Raw genomic sequence first — 16,638 nt, forward strand, 5'->3', positions numbered from 1 at the left:
AGAGAAATTTGATGAACTGTGGTGGCAGCAAGATGGGGCCCCACCACACTTCGCCAATATTGTTCAGGCGTTCTTGCATCAAGTTTTTCCTCAACGCTGGATTGGCCATCGAGGGCCTGTGGAGTGGCCAGCCTGATCACCCGACATCACCCCACCAGACTTTTTCCTTTGGGGTTACCTCAAAGACAAGGTGTACGCTAATCCCATTGACAGCGTGAAACATCTGCATGAGGTGATTGTTCAGGAGTTCAATAAAGTTCCAGTGAATATGTGTAGAAAGGCATGTGAAAATGTTGCTTTGCGTCTGCAAGCCTGTGTTGACTTAGGTGGTGCCCAGGTTGACCAGCATCTTGAAAATTGATGACGTGTGTGCGATTCCATTTTTGTAACAATTGCAATTGTTAACATCTATCAATAAAAATAACATCTAATCAAAAACTGCCTAACTGAGTCTGGCCCACCCTGTATATTCATTCCTTCCATTAAACTGAAGAGCTGTTTGAGTTGTATTTCTAACTGTTGGGTTCATTTTATTAGTTTTTAGAAGTGTAAAATTATTTTTATCTGAGAAAAGTGCAACTATTTTTACTTTCTAACAGATTAATGCTCATTATTTAAGTAAACATCCCTTTATCTGGCATGTATGGGAAATGCAATTTGTTGCTTACACGAATCTGTGGTTTACATGAAATTAACTCATACTGAAACCAAATACAAAGTCAAAATGAAACGTTTTCACATCAGTTCTTGTGTGGGAGTATTCCTGGGTGACTTATCAGATTGATGGGTGAAAGATTTCAGATACATACACTGTAATGCAATTACAGACTCAGCTATCTTCTACTGTATCAGCACCTGCATGAGGGATGGATTTCGCTGCTAGTTGCAGCTGGGAGAAGAACCACTTGGTGGGTGAACATATGCACTTCAGAAATTTGTTTTTGAATAAAGGTATCAAAACAGTTTTTTTTATTATTATTATTTTTGCTAGCTGAATGAGAATTATGGATGATTGGATGCCAGGTAAATGGAACTTTACTGTAATAATTGTGTTTTATACTGCCGTTTGGAACTGTATAGGCCAAGGCATAGAGAGAAAGTTTATTGTGACATGTACAATGCGCTTCTAAGTTTCAGTGACACGTAATGTGTCTTTTTTAACAGCTTCTCTTGCAGCATCTGAAGTACAAGGGAAGGAAAGAGCACCCCCCTTAAAGAACCTGCTGATAAACACATCACATCTCATCCATTCAATAAATTTCCCTAAAAAGGAAATGTAATATTAATTATATATATATCAGTAGGCAATTACATATACTGTTCACTGAATCAGGTTCTGAATTCAAGAATCAAAATCTAGTCAGGCACCAGATTGATAAATGACTATTCTTGCATCACTACCAAAATGATGAAACAAAATGTTTTGTTAACTAAAAATATATGTTGTATATGCTTGGTGTCAATAATTCAGACCTAATTCCTGAAGTCATTCTCAAAAATGGCATATGAATGTGAGTCTGATTCTCAGTGGTTATAGAGCTATGTATAGTTTAAATTAAAAATATATTTTAACACAAAAATTAAGCTTTTTGGAGAAAAAGATTCATTTATAATTCAGTTAATATGTGTTTAAAATGGCTACCAACAGATTGGATATGCACCCTACCTTGTTTGACCATGGAATATATAACCTCGCTTAGAACACTAGGATCATTCATGTGTCTTGCAGCATTGAAAATTCATTGAAGTTGTTCCTCTCTTCAGTTTACATTGCATTCATACTCCACATTTCTCATGTAACCCCATATATAGAAATTTTGCAGAGTGCAGTCCAGTGACCATGGTGGCAAATTCCATGGATCACTATGGGAAATCCATCAATCAGGGAGCTGCTTATACAGGTTTTGCATCATGTCCAAATGTGGAGTTAGAGCACATGCTGAAAGTACGCCTGTCTGCAGAAGAAGGTCTTCCAAGAGGGCAGACAGTTCATTTTGCATAAAATTAGCATAACTGTCACCTGTTAAATTTTCCTGTAAGACATATGGTCCAGCGAGGTGCTCGTCAATGATCCCACACCACACTTACTTACTGCTGTTCTTCATGGATTTTCATTTGCCCGCAAACGGGAGCTTGGGGTATTGTTGATTACATCAAGGGTAAACTATGCCTTGTCAGTGTGGTGTGCAACAAACTAGCAGAAGTTTTCCAACCACCTACCCATGGCCCCAGGTTCAAAATGCTGAATTTACTGGTTATAATACAGATATCAAGCCCTTAACTTTGTAGTGTTGTCAGACCCTCATGCAGGCAATATGGAGTGGCTGAAATTCTTCAAGTACTAACATATAGACTGTGCTATGTTATTTGAATAATGTCTTTTTCCACTTCCTGTCATTGGATGTTCAGCAGGTGACACATTCCAAAATGAGCCACTTTGATGCACCTGACAATGAACAGCACTGATCTGCGATTTTTCATTGTAGAAATCATCTATGATATTCTCCAACTGCAGTATTCCTGCTGCTATTGCAAGAACTGTACAAAAAATGCACATCTGTGTATTCTTTATTTTAAAATGCAAAAAAAAGTTTGATCACTGTCACATTCAAGAATAAAGAAGAGTTTCAAATAAAACATATGCACAACCTCACCGGATTCTTGCTAACTAGAGCACTACTAGTGAGCAGGCTTACATATGTACACATTCATGCCTGCTTACCCATGCATTCTAAAAGTACAACAGCAAACATCCATAGCTCTGGAACATTTGAGAATCTGGCTCATATTCACATGAGGATTCTGACTGGGAATAATCTCAGGAATTAGTTCCTGAAGTATTTACTAGGGCCCGATTAACATGCACTGTTATTACTAGGTATTATATTAAGCTTCTAAAAAAGTCTTCAAAAATACAATATTTAATGAAACCAACAACTGCAGCCAAAATTATGGTATGCGTTGGGGCAAAAAATATTATATAATTTATAAATCCTATATAAAATAATTATTTCCAGAGGAAAGCATTATAGTTTAATGAAATATGATTTAGACGATCAACATTGCACTGCTGAAAGCCATTTTTAAACTTTCCTCTTTACATGTTAACCCCTTGAACAGAAATTTGTGCTGAATGAACCTGTGACACAGCAGGCAAGCAAGGCTGTGCATGTACACTTCAGAAGAAAACTTTCCATTTTCACAAGAATATATGTAGGTTGTCATGCATAAGTGTGTGTTCAATGTTCAAGAGGTTAATATTTATATGCTGTCAATTTAATCTAGATATACTTAAACATATAGTAAGTACTTGTGTTATTCAGAGTGTATACTTGAATTTTAAACTTGTTCTACTATAGACTGATAAACAGGTTGTGTACATTTCTTGTGGCTCTAGGGAAATTTTTCTAGAATGTGAATGTGTGACGCGCAGAACGGACTTACTGCTAGGTGTCAGCACGGTGTAAGAGAGCGAACCGGCAGCCGCAGTCTCGCGGCGGTTGAGGCCGCGGATAGCTGAAGCAGTGATCCAGAACGCAGCAGCCCTGACACAAACATCACACAGTAATGGCTGTGTTTACTTGCTATATGGCTGCACTTTAATCAGATTGTTTATGTTTTGATAACTGAATTCTTCGACTGTTGGATACAGATCGTGAATATTACTGCCTTTCTCAGATCAAGAAACATTATGTGCAATTTTAACATTACTGTCTGTTTCACTCTCAAAGCTGAGTTATTGTAATAAATTAATTAATAACATGATGAAAATAAGACACTGTATTTTATATTATTATTAGTGAAATAATCAGTATATACTCAGGACACTGAGTGATACAACTTGTTCCCTCTCTCTCTCTCTCTNTTGGGGGGGGGGGGGCTCTATTTAGGTTGACTCTGAGACGCTGACAAACGTTTCTTATATATTATAGACTTGTAAAAACGCTATCTGGAGAATGTTGAGCATTTTGGGGTGGTTTAAAATTTGTGTACATCAACACAAGAAAATCATGATGTCTCCCAAGATTAGGAACATATAAATGCCTCAATCAGCAAAGTGAATTGGTACATATATATGCATCAATTAGTGAAGTTGAACTTTTAATGATTTACTGCATCTTTTTTACATTACCTGACACATTAGCAGGAATGCAAATGGCTCTTTAGAACTAGACAGACACTCCAGAAGAAGAGCCCAGGGAAGGGCCAACACGTACTATAAAGGATATGATTAAGAGCAGAGGCTTGAGAAATTATTCCTATATTTGTCATTACTGGGAATAATAGTTATGATGATGGTATGAAGGACAGCTTCTATGAGGAATGAGTTTACATGATATTAGTAATGATAATGGAGTTAGGCCAGTAAACTTTGTCACATCCAAAAATCAGACTATCCAAAGTACAATGTTCCCACATCATAATATTCATAAATTTACTTGGACATCTCCTGCTGGAAAGACTTATAATCAAATTGACCATCCCTTTATAGGAAGGAGACAGCATTCAACTGTATCTGATGTTCAATCATTCAGGGGTGCGGATTATGATACTGACCACTATCTGGTGGTAGTAAAATTAGGGACAGCCTGGTAGTTAGTAAATAAACAATGCATAGATTTCGTATGGAGACGTTCAATCTCGAAAAATTAAAATGAGGAACAGGTAAAGAGTAGTATCATACTGAAGTTTCAAATAGGTTCACAGCCTTGGAAATCTTAGACACTGAGGTGGATATTAATAGAGCTTGGGAAACTATTAGAAATATTATAAAAATTTCAGCCAAAGAGAGTCTGTGTTATTTTGAATTGAAGAAGCACAAGCTATAGTTTGATGAAGGATGCTCAAAATTATTATATCAAAGGGAACAAACCAAATTTCAGTGGTTACAGTATCAAAGTGAAATAAATGGGGATAATCTGAACAATATAAGAAGTGAAGCCAGCAGACATTTCAGGACTAAAAAGAGGGAATATCTGAAAGACAAAATTAATGAGGTTTAAATGAACAGTAAGAACAAGAACATTAGAGGCCTGCATATGAGAATAAATGAATTCAAGAAGGATTACCAACCTATAAGTAGCTTAGTGAAGGATAAGATTTGTGATCCTTCACTGACCCTCACTTACAATTCATAAAGAAGTCTTTCGTCCCTGTGTTCAGACACTAACATCTCGTATCCTTGACAACCTTGTTCTGTACATGAAAATCTTATTCGTGATACTGTCATGACCATTTGGTATATGTTTTAATGACAAACCTCATGTGGACTTGGTATTAAAAAGTCATTAAGAAATAAAATATAAGCCACAAAATAAATATGCACTGTTAAATTTGTGATACCTGAGGGCAGTTGTTGGGCTGTTGATTGAGGGCCTGGATGTGGCTGAGTTCTCCTGTGCCCACATTATGTACACCCTTGCACTGTGATGATTTTACAGTGAAGATACTAAATTAAAAATCATTTCCATCCACAGTAATGGCCAAAATACTCAGATTCGCTTTTTCTGCCTCTAACTTGCCTTTCCTCCTTTCACTTCTGACTCTGAATGCCAGTCAGGAATTAGCTACCAGCAGATTTTCAAATCACATACATTTCTTGCCTGAAGTATATGATAGCTGTGTTCTGTGCTTCCCTTCTGTACCCCCTTATACCATTTTTGAAACATAGTGCTTCCTTTTAAATATACATATAATGCCACAATTCTAAATCAGTACTGGCTGACATGACAATCTCACCTTAGCATTCTTTTTTCTAATCTACAACAGTGAACCATATTTGCCTTTCAGTCTGATACCCAAATTATCTTTGTTCTTTATTTGATACAGGTTTCAATTAAGAAAATTTTAATGTGGGCAGTAAAACTGATACTGACATTTATCGTAAATATTTCTGTTTCTGGGCCCTTATTCTGGTAAGTGCTCTTTCCCTACCCTTCCATAAAATTTGTGCTTTATGTGTAAGTTTTCCATGAATTAAATTCAATGAATAATTTATATTTAGCATATATATGTACATATGCATTATTTCAGATTGTTATTATTTTGCAGAAAAACATCTGCATAGATCTGAATAGAATTTGATATTAGTGAAATGGCTGTTAACCAAGGTCCAGATCAGATTGATACAGTACACAGAGTAATATTTACTTTTATAAGGATAATAACAAGCTCAGAAATCAAACAAGTGAATAGGTATATACAAGTAAATGTTCTATTGCCCATCAAGGTGCATTAAGCATTTTGTATGGAATATTTTACAAACAGTAATAAAATTTACTATTTACTTGCAGCCCATGTTCAATATGGGCACAAACACTTCTCATTGTACTGTTTATTCTTTTATAGTTTGGTAGTAATTTTAAAAAGCTAAGTGGGCATGCCGAGTTGTACATGGAACCATACTATCTGTTTTTCTACATCAAACTTTTTGTACATCTAACATAACTATCCTGAATCTAAACTGCAAAACATCAATAAAGAAACTTTTCCATCTAACAAAATGAACTTTATTAAAATTCATTCTGAAAATATGTTTATGGTAATTGATGATTTGCATTAAACAATAAATTTTCATTTTCTCTCAAATGTAGGCAAGATGAAAGAAGCCAATACTGTGTCTACTGACCTACTTTGCTAGTGTTGAGCACAGCTACTATGAAAGCAGCAGCAAGTTACTTATAATATATAATTACACCAATGTATGGGGGCCTTTCTGACACTCTCACCAATTTAGCCATAGTCACGATGTGAACAATTTATTGTTCAGTCAATATCACATTCACTGTCCTTGTAAACCATCATTACTGGGCGGTTACCAACTGGAACCCGTTTGTACCGCTAAAACATTCAGAAGCATTGGCTGACTTTAATTCTTTAAAAGTGTTAATGAAAAATGTTTATAGCTGTGGAAGATGTTAGTTGAACAGACATTCGTGTAAAGCTGTATATGAAAGATACAGTATATTAATATACAAATGTCAAAATGCATCATGTCACAACTCAATAGTTAATAAAAAATGGCTTGGCAATTGGCAGTAATTCACTTACCAAAAATTAATTTCATTCCAGGCGATCATAAATGAGAAGTAGTAATGCTATAGCATCAAAATTCTCAATTAATGATTAAGTGAAAATAAATTATTCCCAGCTTCCATTATTTATAGAGACAGGAAACTGGCAGAAGTCAAATGCAAAAAACTGGGATACAAATTACAAATGAATTACAAAGAGAGATTTGTCTTTACCAAATTACAAGTATAACAAGCGTTTTTTTTTTAAAAGATCCCTTTTAGAGAATAAAATCAAAATAGATTTTAAAGAAAAGGATGTGAAGGTAAGGACTGACTTCTTGTAATGAGAATACTTGGACATTTGTGAACACAGCAATGAACCCTGGCAGAATTTGACTTCTTCAAAAGTGTTAGCCATGCAATACTCTACCTTCTGTGAGCACACAAGCAACTGGATTTTATTAACATTCCTCAGTTGACTAAAATAATAGCTTGCAATGTCATATTATCCCTCTTCTCCTTAAGCCTGTACTATATCATGTCTCTTCTAATTTTGCCTGCACTCACATGCAGGCAGTGTAAGCCTGAAGGAACTGACTGATAACAACTGTGGTAAACTGGTTGGAGGTGGCAGATCATGCATTATCCAATTGCTTCTCCTGTCAGTACATGGAGTACCAATGAACTATAAAAGCAATGCTTTCTATTTTATTTTTCAAAGTGTTAGCCAGTTTAACACAATTAGTATGAATATTCTACTCCTGTAATGAATTGTTGAGTATCTTAAAAGCAGGAAATTTCTGAACTGGCTGTGTAACTATCAAACTTTAAAGGAAGGCCATGAACGACAGAACTAGTTACAAGTAGTATCTGTTTACATGTATCAACCAGATGTTCTTACTAAAGCACCTACTAATGGTAAGTGACCTAATTAACTAAAAATCTACTTCCGTGGGACAGAATTCTTCTTGAAAAGCTAACATCCTTTTATGGAACCTGGACATCAATTACCTTATTTACAAGGAGCCACCAATATTAACCTAGTGAAAAAAAAACTGCTTGTCTGTGTGTAAACCAAGTATGTTTGAACAACCCATTACATTAAACTCTTATGGCATTTATGACTTCATTATCATTATCATTCATTATCATTTTAATTCATTAATCCTGAAACCATACCGTAATCAAGATAGATTTCATTAACAGAAGTTATATTAAGAGAAAGCTTGATTCTGTCACTTTCCCTGTTCAAAATAATTACATAATTAGGGGAAATATTAGATTACTATCTTTTGGGATGTGACAATGTATAGTTTGGTAGGTTGGTATTAACACTTTGGAAGAACCTGCTAAGCAGCAGGCTTCACCAAAATACATATCTATCAAACTACACATTGTCACATACTAGAAGATCACAATCTAAATATGCACTGCTGTGGGAACCTCAGATGTCATATGAATAATATCAGCCATACATGACAGCAGGGCACTAGAAATATATTAAGTTTCTTAACATGATTTAGTTAATGGAGACCAGCGGCAAATACATTTTCTAATCCTTGTGTAATGTGCTAACAATTTTATAAACAAAAATTTATGATTGTATATGAATAGAAAGAAAGTTAAAGAATGAGTTACTTTCGTTTCCAGAATTTAAATACAGTACATACATCTGTTTTTTTTTTTACATCTGTATATATCTTGTAACAAATTTGTCTTTAGCAGGGGCAAAATTGTGGGCAAGTGGATTTTTTTAAGTAGCTAAATGATTTACGTTACATTTCTGGACCCCTACATGAAAGCACAGTTTCGAGATGGCTAGGTAACGCAGGACAAAATAAATGTGCTATTCTCAGAAGTTCAGTTCGTACATCCGCTCCCTTTCCGATGAATATGAATAATAATACATGTGAGTTTCATACTCAGTATCTGTAAACGTGTTTGCAGTGTACATTGTTCAATATTAATTTGGTTCACACATGTATAGGATGTATATGCAAATTAAAAGGTTCACTTAATTTACTTTTCAATTAATTCATACATAGCATATGTCAAACGTCCTTATGCCTGTACTGTATGTAGCATACATATAAGTGAAATGATTCTGTATTTTGAGACATGAAGATGGTTTTAATCTCTCTTCAGTGATATCCATGTATGCTTACATCCAAACTTCCTGTCTCATGAACCACTCTGGCTGTACCTACCTGGGGGCAACCCTGGCTTGAACCATGCTGTTGGCCAGAACAAGGACCTCCTCCCACCACTGCAGCACAAGCACCAGAGCCTGGTACCTTGAGCTGTTCTTTGTAGTCAGGCTGGTATGGCAGAAGCATGCGAATTTTTCCCCAACGGTTGAAGAAGAGTGCAATTGCAGCTATCCAGACGACTAGAACCAGCAAGACAATTCCCACCTCCACGCCTCGCACCTGGATGTTCTGCTGTGGGTTTTTTGAGCTGGGTAGGTCTTCACTATTTGACGGAACTGTAGTGGGCACCCCTGTAATGATTGAGTCTGGATGACGCTGTGCAGAGGTATTTGGAGGTTCAGGAGGTTCTGTAAAGTATCAAATACATTTAAATAATGAATACAACAACATTTTGATATCTGAACTGAAGGAGCACTCTGCAGTGTGACATATTATTAGTTCTTATTCATGGAATAAACAACATCATAATGGAGAGGAACAATTGAATATGCAACAGATAAGTGATATAAAGAAATGCAAATTGAAAATTATTTTTATTGTCTTAACCTGTTAAAGAAAAGCTGTAAATTTCCCTATCATGCCAAATTAAAGCAATTTTTCCTTCTGACAACAAAAATAACAAAAGGTAACATTCAATAAATGTTACTGCATAGCAGAAATGTTTCTGTTTTTGAATAATGTGTTCTCTTTCTAGAGGTTTTTCAATTTCTGCTGCTCATTTCTGAAAGTAGATGGAAAGGATATACTTATAAATTGCTCCAGAAATGTTACCACTTTTATCTTACTGATGACTGATCTACTGTCTGGTTTTGGAAGAACTCTTGTCACAGAACTTCACATTGATATCTAGTACTTTTTAAAATTTCTTATAATTTTATACCATCTATATATAGTGATTCCTTAATCCATGATGAAATACTGTCCTTGTTAGATCTTTTCAAAAGAAAACAGTGACTAGCTCAGTAGGTGTTTATAGGTCATTTTGTGTTATTTTCATCAGAGATCTGTTTTGGCAGTATGCATCTCTATGTTGTGCCAATATGTTTTCATGGTTTATGATGTTTATTTTATTGAAAAAGAATATTATATGCTATTTTAAGTACAAATTTAAGAACCTGAACATGTTTAATTCAGTCAAGGTGGCATGGTTACATGTGAATTACTGAAATATGCTAACACATTGGCCAGCACGATTTTCATGATATTAAAGGAAATACAGTGTTTTCCTTAGTGCTACACAACTTTTAAATTCTACGAAAATTATACAGTGAAACAGCAACATGGCATTCCTTCATTCGAGGTTCTACTACATTTAAGGTTCTTTTGATGATCCCAGTCTAATAATTTCAGTGTCCATTTACAATTTGTCTCAGTTTACTCTTCAAATCCAATGGTCCCAAAATAAATCTCAAATGGTGTTCTGATTGCACATTAATATTGATTACAATTTTGATCCCAAAACTTAATGATGTGTATTCTACTGGTGCAAATTAATGACTTTTGTCTTATACGAGTATTGCTAGGTGATTAATTACAAGTTTCTGCCTTGAATTGCCTATCATTGACAGGATGAATTATGACTCACAGCTGAACACCAGACTTGTTTCACATCTTATCACATTAGTATTTCTCCATTAGGAGACCTGTTTTCAATATCTGACATACCCAGAGACAAGATATCCTAACTTTTCAGATTTATATCTTGGTAATATATACACATATATTTTGTGTGTGTAACAAAATAATTATGAACTTTATAAAATTATGATTAAAACAGAAACGTTATATAGAAAGGGACTAGGGCTACCTCAGTACATAGTGTGCAGTCATGTTATTTTCAATAAATTTTCATATGTATTGAAATTTAACTAAAAAAAATTAAAAATGGATTTAATGTATTTTCAAAATGCGTGACATTACTTCGATTTGCTTATCTCCCCATACTTTAATTTTTGTGTATTTTAGTTATGAAGATTCGGCCATGAGAAACTCAAATCTCACATCTTTTGGTTACACTTGTAAGCAAATGCGACCACAACATTCTTAGTGGAAATTTGTAGAGGAGAGAACATAATTAAGATGTCAAGCATTCGTGTCATCACAAATCATCCATAAAACCTGTCATCTCACAGCATGGAAGACATCATATGTTATTCAGTTAATGTGTCTGAAAAACACAAATGTGAAAAAATGCACTCTTTGAAAGTTAAGTTGAAATTTATTTTAATATACAGAAACTGGTGTATGTGTGTGTGTTTGTGTGTCATATACCTATACATAATCACCAAAGTGCATCCCTGCATCTGTTCCACCCCGTTTCTCCAAAACATCGTGTCACAGAAAAATCTGATGAAGCTGAAAGTTGTAGGATTTGAGGTTTTCACAGCTGTAATTATGAAGAATGCCGTCTTCTGGGATGTGGCACCATGTACATCTTGTTCACAAGATCTACATGGCGCCACATCCCAGTAGATGGCATTCTTCATGATGAGAAATGTTCCTCTTGGAGGGATATCCCTGGAAAAATCGTTAATTCCATTTTAGTGTAAACCAACTTATTTCCCCATCATTTCCTCTGTAAGGAAGGTACAGTGATTGTGATAAAAATGAGTTTGTGACAACAATGGAATCAATTCTAGGATGCTGGGGAAAACCCTTCTGCCATTACTAGCAAGAAGGGAGAAAACCAAAACTATCTTCTGTCATTACATGATGTAAGGGAAAACCTACATTATCTACTAATTTTGTTAGAATATGAGGGAAAACCAAAACTATTATCTGCTGTTGCTAGGATTTGAAGGAAAACACAGACTATTCTCTGCTGCTGCTATCAGGGAAATTCCAAACCATCTTTTTCTCTTGCTGGGATACAAGGGAAAATCTGAACTACCTTGTGCTGATGATGTGAAGTAGCTGATTTAACTTGAAGCAGAGAGAGGAAGATGGAAGGAAGGGAATGATAATAGGACAAGAGGTGGAAAAGAAATACTGGACAATAAGAGAAATTTTTCTCCCCCCTAAAATTTGATTTTTCTGCAAGGGAATGCTTGCTCTCTTATAATACATTAAAAATGAAGCCAATACTATAAATATAAATTTTGCTATTGTCTTTTAATAGTGCATTTCATTGTCTGAGACTCTCTGACAAACTGAGGAATTCATCAGGTTAGAGCTTTCCACAGCAGTGAATTTTTGGACTGTGATCTTCTGGATTATGGACACCATGTATTCGGGTGAGTTGTTATCAATATTTTGGCAGAACCTGCTGTATCCATCTTCCCTGAGGATGGTAGCGCTGGTCTCCTTCAAAATGTTGTCTATCACCAAGAAGACTACATAGCTTCATAATACAGAAGAATATAATTAAAACTGTGGAAAGCAGTTAACTTTTAAAAACCGGAAATGGTAAAATCAGAATTAGGCTTAAATGAATGTGATGTTATCAGCACATTGAGAAATGTATTGTTTTTCGTTTCTTGTATGTGGGGGTGGGGGGATATGCTTACTGATGTCAGAAGGAACAGTGCAATGCACAGGATCCTATCATGGGTTGAAGTCTGTGCATCACTTACGTAGGTCAAGCTCTGAATACCAACATTATATTAAAAAAAAATAACCTATTAATGAACTAATTGTAAATGATGGGAAGAAGCAGTTTCATTGCACCTTACAAATGTATTGGTATAATAATCAGATGAGAATATTATAGGGAATTAAGAAAATATCTTCTGTTTTTGCAGGGCATGCAGTTTGGTCAAACTAAAGTCAAAAGTCTGCCTAGTGAGTAATTGCAGTGAAGTCTTCGATGATAAGTTGTTTCAATATTTACTAAAATTTATGTTTTGGAGACTGTCTCTGTCATTATCATCGCCTTGGACAGTCCCTGAAATGTCACAATTTCATTCTCTTTTGATGTAGGTGATCATTTGAGAAGAAGTCCTTGCAGGAGGGCAAAAGTCAGTTGAGCAAAGTTCATACTCCTCTACTGAATGTAAATATGATAGTGTTCATCACATACAATGAGGCCTCCGACATTGCTTCATGCAAATGTGTAAGATTTATGCTATCTATGCAAAACAAAACAAAAATAAACTCTGTGGCCTGTAGTCTGCAAGCGAACTATACTGACCAAGTGACCACCACTAGTTGGCAAAGTTAGTTCCAACTTTTGCGGACAGAGGGTGCCGTGTGGTCAGCACAACTGATCTCCTTGGCCATTAATTTCGGTTTTCTAAACTGGAGCTGCTATTTCCTTGAAATAGCTCTCAGTTATCCTGACGAGGCTGAGTGGACCACGTTCCAGATCCACTACTTCTCAGAAAATCTGGTAGTGCCGGGAATCGAACCCGGGACCTCTGGATCTGTAGGCAGGAAATCTGACCACTAGACCACAGAGGCGGTAAGTGTAACACAAATTGTAAAATGCACACCGCATTTCTATATCTATGTTTCCTTGAGAGGAAGTCTGTCAGAAGTTTTGTAACTAACCTGTGTTTTATATTCTGCAATATTATAGAGTGTATTTTTGTAATTTGAAATTNACTCAAGTATGCCTATCAGCGGCACTTCTTACTACCATCTTTTATTCTTATTCATAACTTCTACCAACTCTGCTATTCTCCACTATAAAAGTAAAGTAAGTAAAGTATCCCTGTAACAGGCCGTGGATGCCCATAGGGTTGTGAGATATTGAGGTTCCCACATTTTATAGACAATCGGCTCATAGATGGCGGCAAGGTTGTCAGCCCTACGCGCTGGCCGCCCTTAACCCCAAGAATATTCCAAGAATATTTCTGGTACACATTTCTGTTAGAGGCTGATTCAAACCCAATGCCATAGTGCGGCTGGAAGGATCAGGTCAATTGAAAAGTCCAATGACCTCATCAGGTGTTGAACCCGCGCCCTTCCAGCTTGTAGCATAGTTAACCGACTACGCTACCGCGTGCCCTCTGTTCTTTGCTATAAGCTAATAATTAATTTATATAATGCAAAATAGCAACATATGCTGCCACCTTCTTAACTCACCTAAAACTTCTTCGTACAAGAAATAAAGGGTTAATATTTCTGAAGTAAGTCTTACCCATTGTGAGGAATATAGTTGGTCTGCTGCGGTACCTCCTGCCTCCTTTGACAGCGACCACTGTGACTTGGTACTGTGTGCTAGGCACTAGGTTGTTTAGGGTGATGAAGTTGGAATTTCCAGCAACCACATCTGATATTCTGGAACTAACCGGTTACTCTGTCAACTTGATACCCTCTGTACTGTTACCCCAAAAACAGGTGCGTTTAGGAAATTCATCCACTTCAGATGGTGTTGTAGTCTCTGCATTCATTCATTTATTCGTTTTCTTTCTTTCTTTCTCATTTTTTAATTTAATATCATGCTTTTTAACTTACTGAAATCATGGTGAATAATATGGTAAATGTAATGTCAGTTTTAAGCAAGTGCAGGAAAGCATTAATAGTCCTATTATCTGTACATCCATCTGTCTGTCTGTCTGTCTGTCTGTCTGTATGTATGTGTGTATGTACGTACACATGCATATCTGTCTGCCTGACCGACCGACCAACGAAACAACTTCTTGAGAAACCTACAGGTACTCAGCCACTGAAGAAATTCCCAGCATTTTATCAAACCTGACAATGAATTTTCATGCTCACAAGAGCCCACCAATAGTCCCTACCCCAACTCAGATGAACCTAGTCTACACCCTCCTCCCATTCTCTTTCTTAAAGATATGTTTCAATATTATCATCACATCTAAATAAAGGTCTTCTTATCGGTCTCTTTACTTCAGGTTTCCCTACCAGAATTCTGTATGTATAACTCTTTGGTGAGAAATACAAACTGTGAACCATCTCATCATGAAGTTGTCTCCAGCTTTGCATTACTTCATCCATCCTAGGTCCAAACGTTCTCTTCAGCACCCTGTTCCCTAACACCATCAATCTATATTCTTCCCTCAGCAAGAGAAACAAAATCTCACACCCACATGGAAGTACAGGGAAAATTATAGTTCTTTGTATTTTAGTCATAAAATTTTTAGGCTGCAGATGACAAAACAAATAATACTGAATTGAATGGCAGCAAGAATTCACCAGAATTAATTTGCTCTTAAATTCTTCATGAATCAAATTTTGATTTATTAACATTATTTCCAAATATCTGAACTTTGCCACATTTTCAAAGAATCTATCAACTACATTTAAGTTATGATTTTGTCCTGAATTCTGGAGGCAAGACATCAACATACAGTTAGTGTTCTTTGTGTTTACTTCAGGATAAATATTTATTAAAATTTATACATTTATGTTACCCCTCTAGTAAATTAACATTTCAGCATGAGCCAGGAGTTGATGTGTCCCATTCAATTTCAGTCCTAACTGATTTTCCTGGTTATTCGGCATTGAGTATCCTAAAGCAAAGTTCAAGAGCAATGGCAAAGAAATCATCCCTTCTTTCAGATCATTCTGGACAGGAAATGTGTCAGACAAATAATTTAACTACTTACACTTTTCCACAGCTTACATGTAAGCACATTTTAATTAACCTAATTATTTTTATGGGTATAGTAAACTCAATGAGAATATTAAATATTACTTCAATCCTAAGTGTATCATATGCTTTCTTGAAGTTTATAAATAATGGACATACTATCTTGCTATACTCCCAATAACTGACAAGTGCAAAAAAATTTAGTCAGTATTCGATTTATTAAATCAAAATCTATACTGATGATTCCCAATAATTTAATCTAGATATGCATATTGGAAAAAATTTATATATAGTAAGTACACCTTTGTAACTACTTCAGTCAATTTTGTCAACCTTCTCTTCATATGAAGAGGGAGGTGGGACTCAAAAACCTGTAAATCTGTTAAACACTACCAACAAGCATACTGTTATTTGCAAGAATGCATTAATTGCAGATCATGAAGAATACCTGTATGTGCAACTGTAAAACAAAATTCAAAAAGTAAAAAAAAAAGAAGCTATTTGTGGAGGTTAAAGCAAGGCTCTCACAAGTGAAATTCAAAAGTCTTTCGAGTTCATTTTATCTTTTTGTAAAAATTTATATACAATATCCTTCATTGCCTTCTTCATATCTGAAGCAAATAAAATGTCAATGGTATGTGCATTTACATATGTCTGTTCATATGCTTATAACAGAGTCTGCATATCCACATTAATCCAGTGACACATTACTTGATTTTCTGTACTCAAAATAACTATGAAAAATTACACAGAGAATTAAAAATAAATACCTCAAAATTGTCACAGTGTTCCTATATAGACATACTATAACCACTTCCTTTAAGTAAATCATTTGGACCTCTCTGTGTAATAGTCCACTGCTGACAAAGTAACTAATGACAATAGTATGACTGAATGTCCTTTATCCCTCAAAAAGATA

The 16,638-nt window shown here is 35.5% G+C and overlaps 1 protein-coding gene across 7 annotated transcripts in view; it reads right to left on the bottom strand.

The window, feature by feature from the left end:
• Positions 1–16,638, bottom strand: part of LOC111865727 — a 53,258-nt gene that overhangs the window by 4,631 nt on the left and 31,989 nt on the right. For 5 of the 7 annotated variants that reach the window (XM_023853970.2, XM_023853967.2, XM_023853968.2 and 2 more), the window contains 2 exons: positions 14,304–14,449; positions 9,221–9,570 (listed from right to left, as the gene is read on the bottom strand). In XM_023853970.2, the coding sequence (XP_023709738.1) occupies positions 9,221–9,570; positions 14,304–14,449 (496 nt within the window). The remainder of the gene's footprint in view (positions 1–9,220; positions 9,571–14,303; positions 14,450–16,638) is intronic. The other 2 variants (XM_033751942.1, XM_023853971.2) reach the window with 2 other exon arrangements.

Source organism: Cryptotermes secundus, unplaced genomic scaffold (genome assembly GCF_002891405.2).
Source record: "Cryptotermes secundus unplaced genomic scaffold, Csec_1.0 scaffold150, whole genome shotgun sequence".
NCBI classification, from domain to species: domain Eukaryota; kingdom Metazoa; phylum Arthropoda; class Insecta; order Blattodea; family Kalotermitidae; genus Cryptotermes; species Cryptotermes secundus.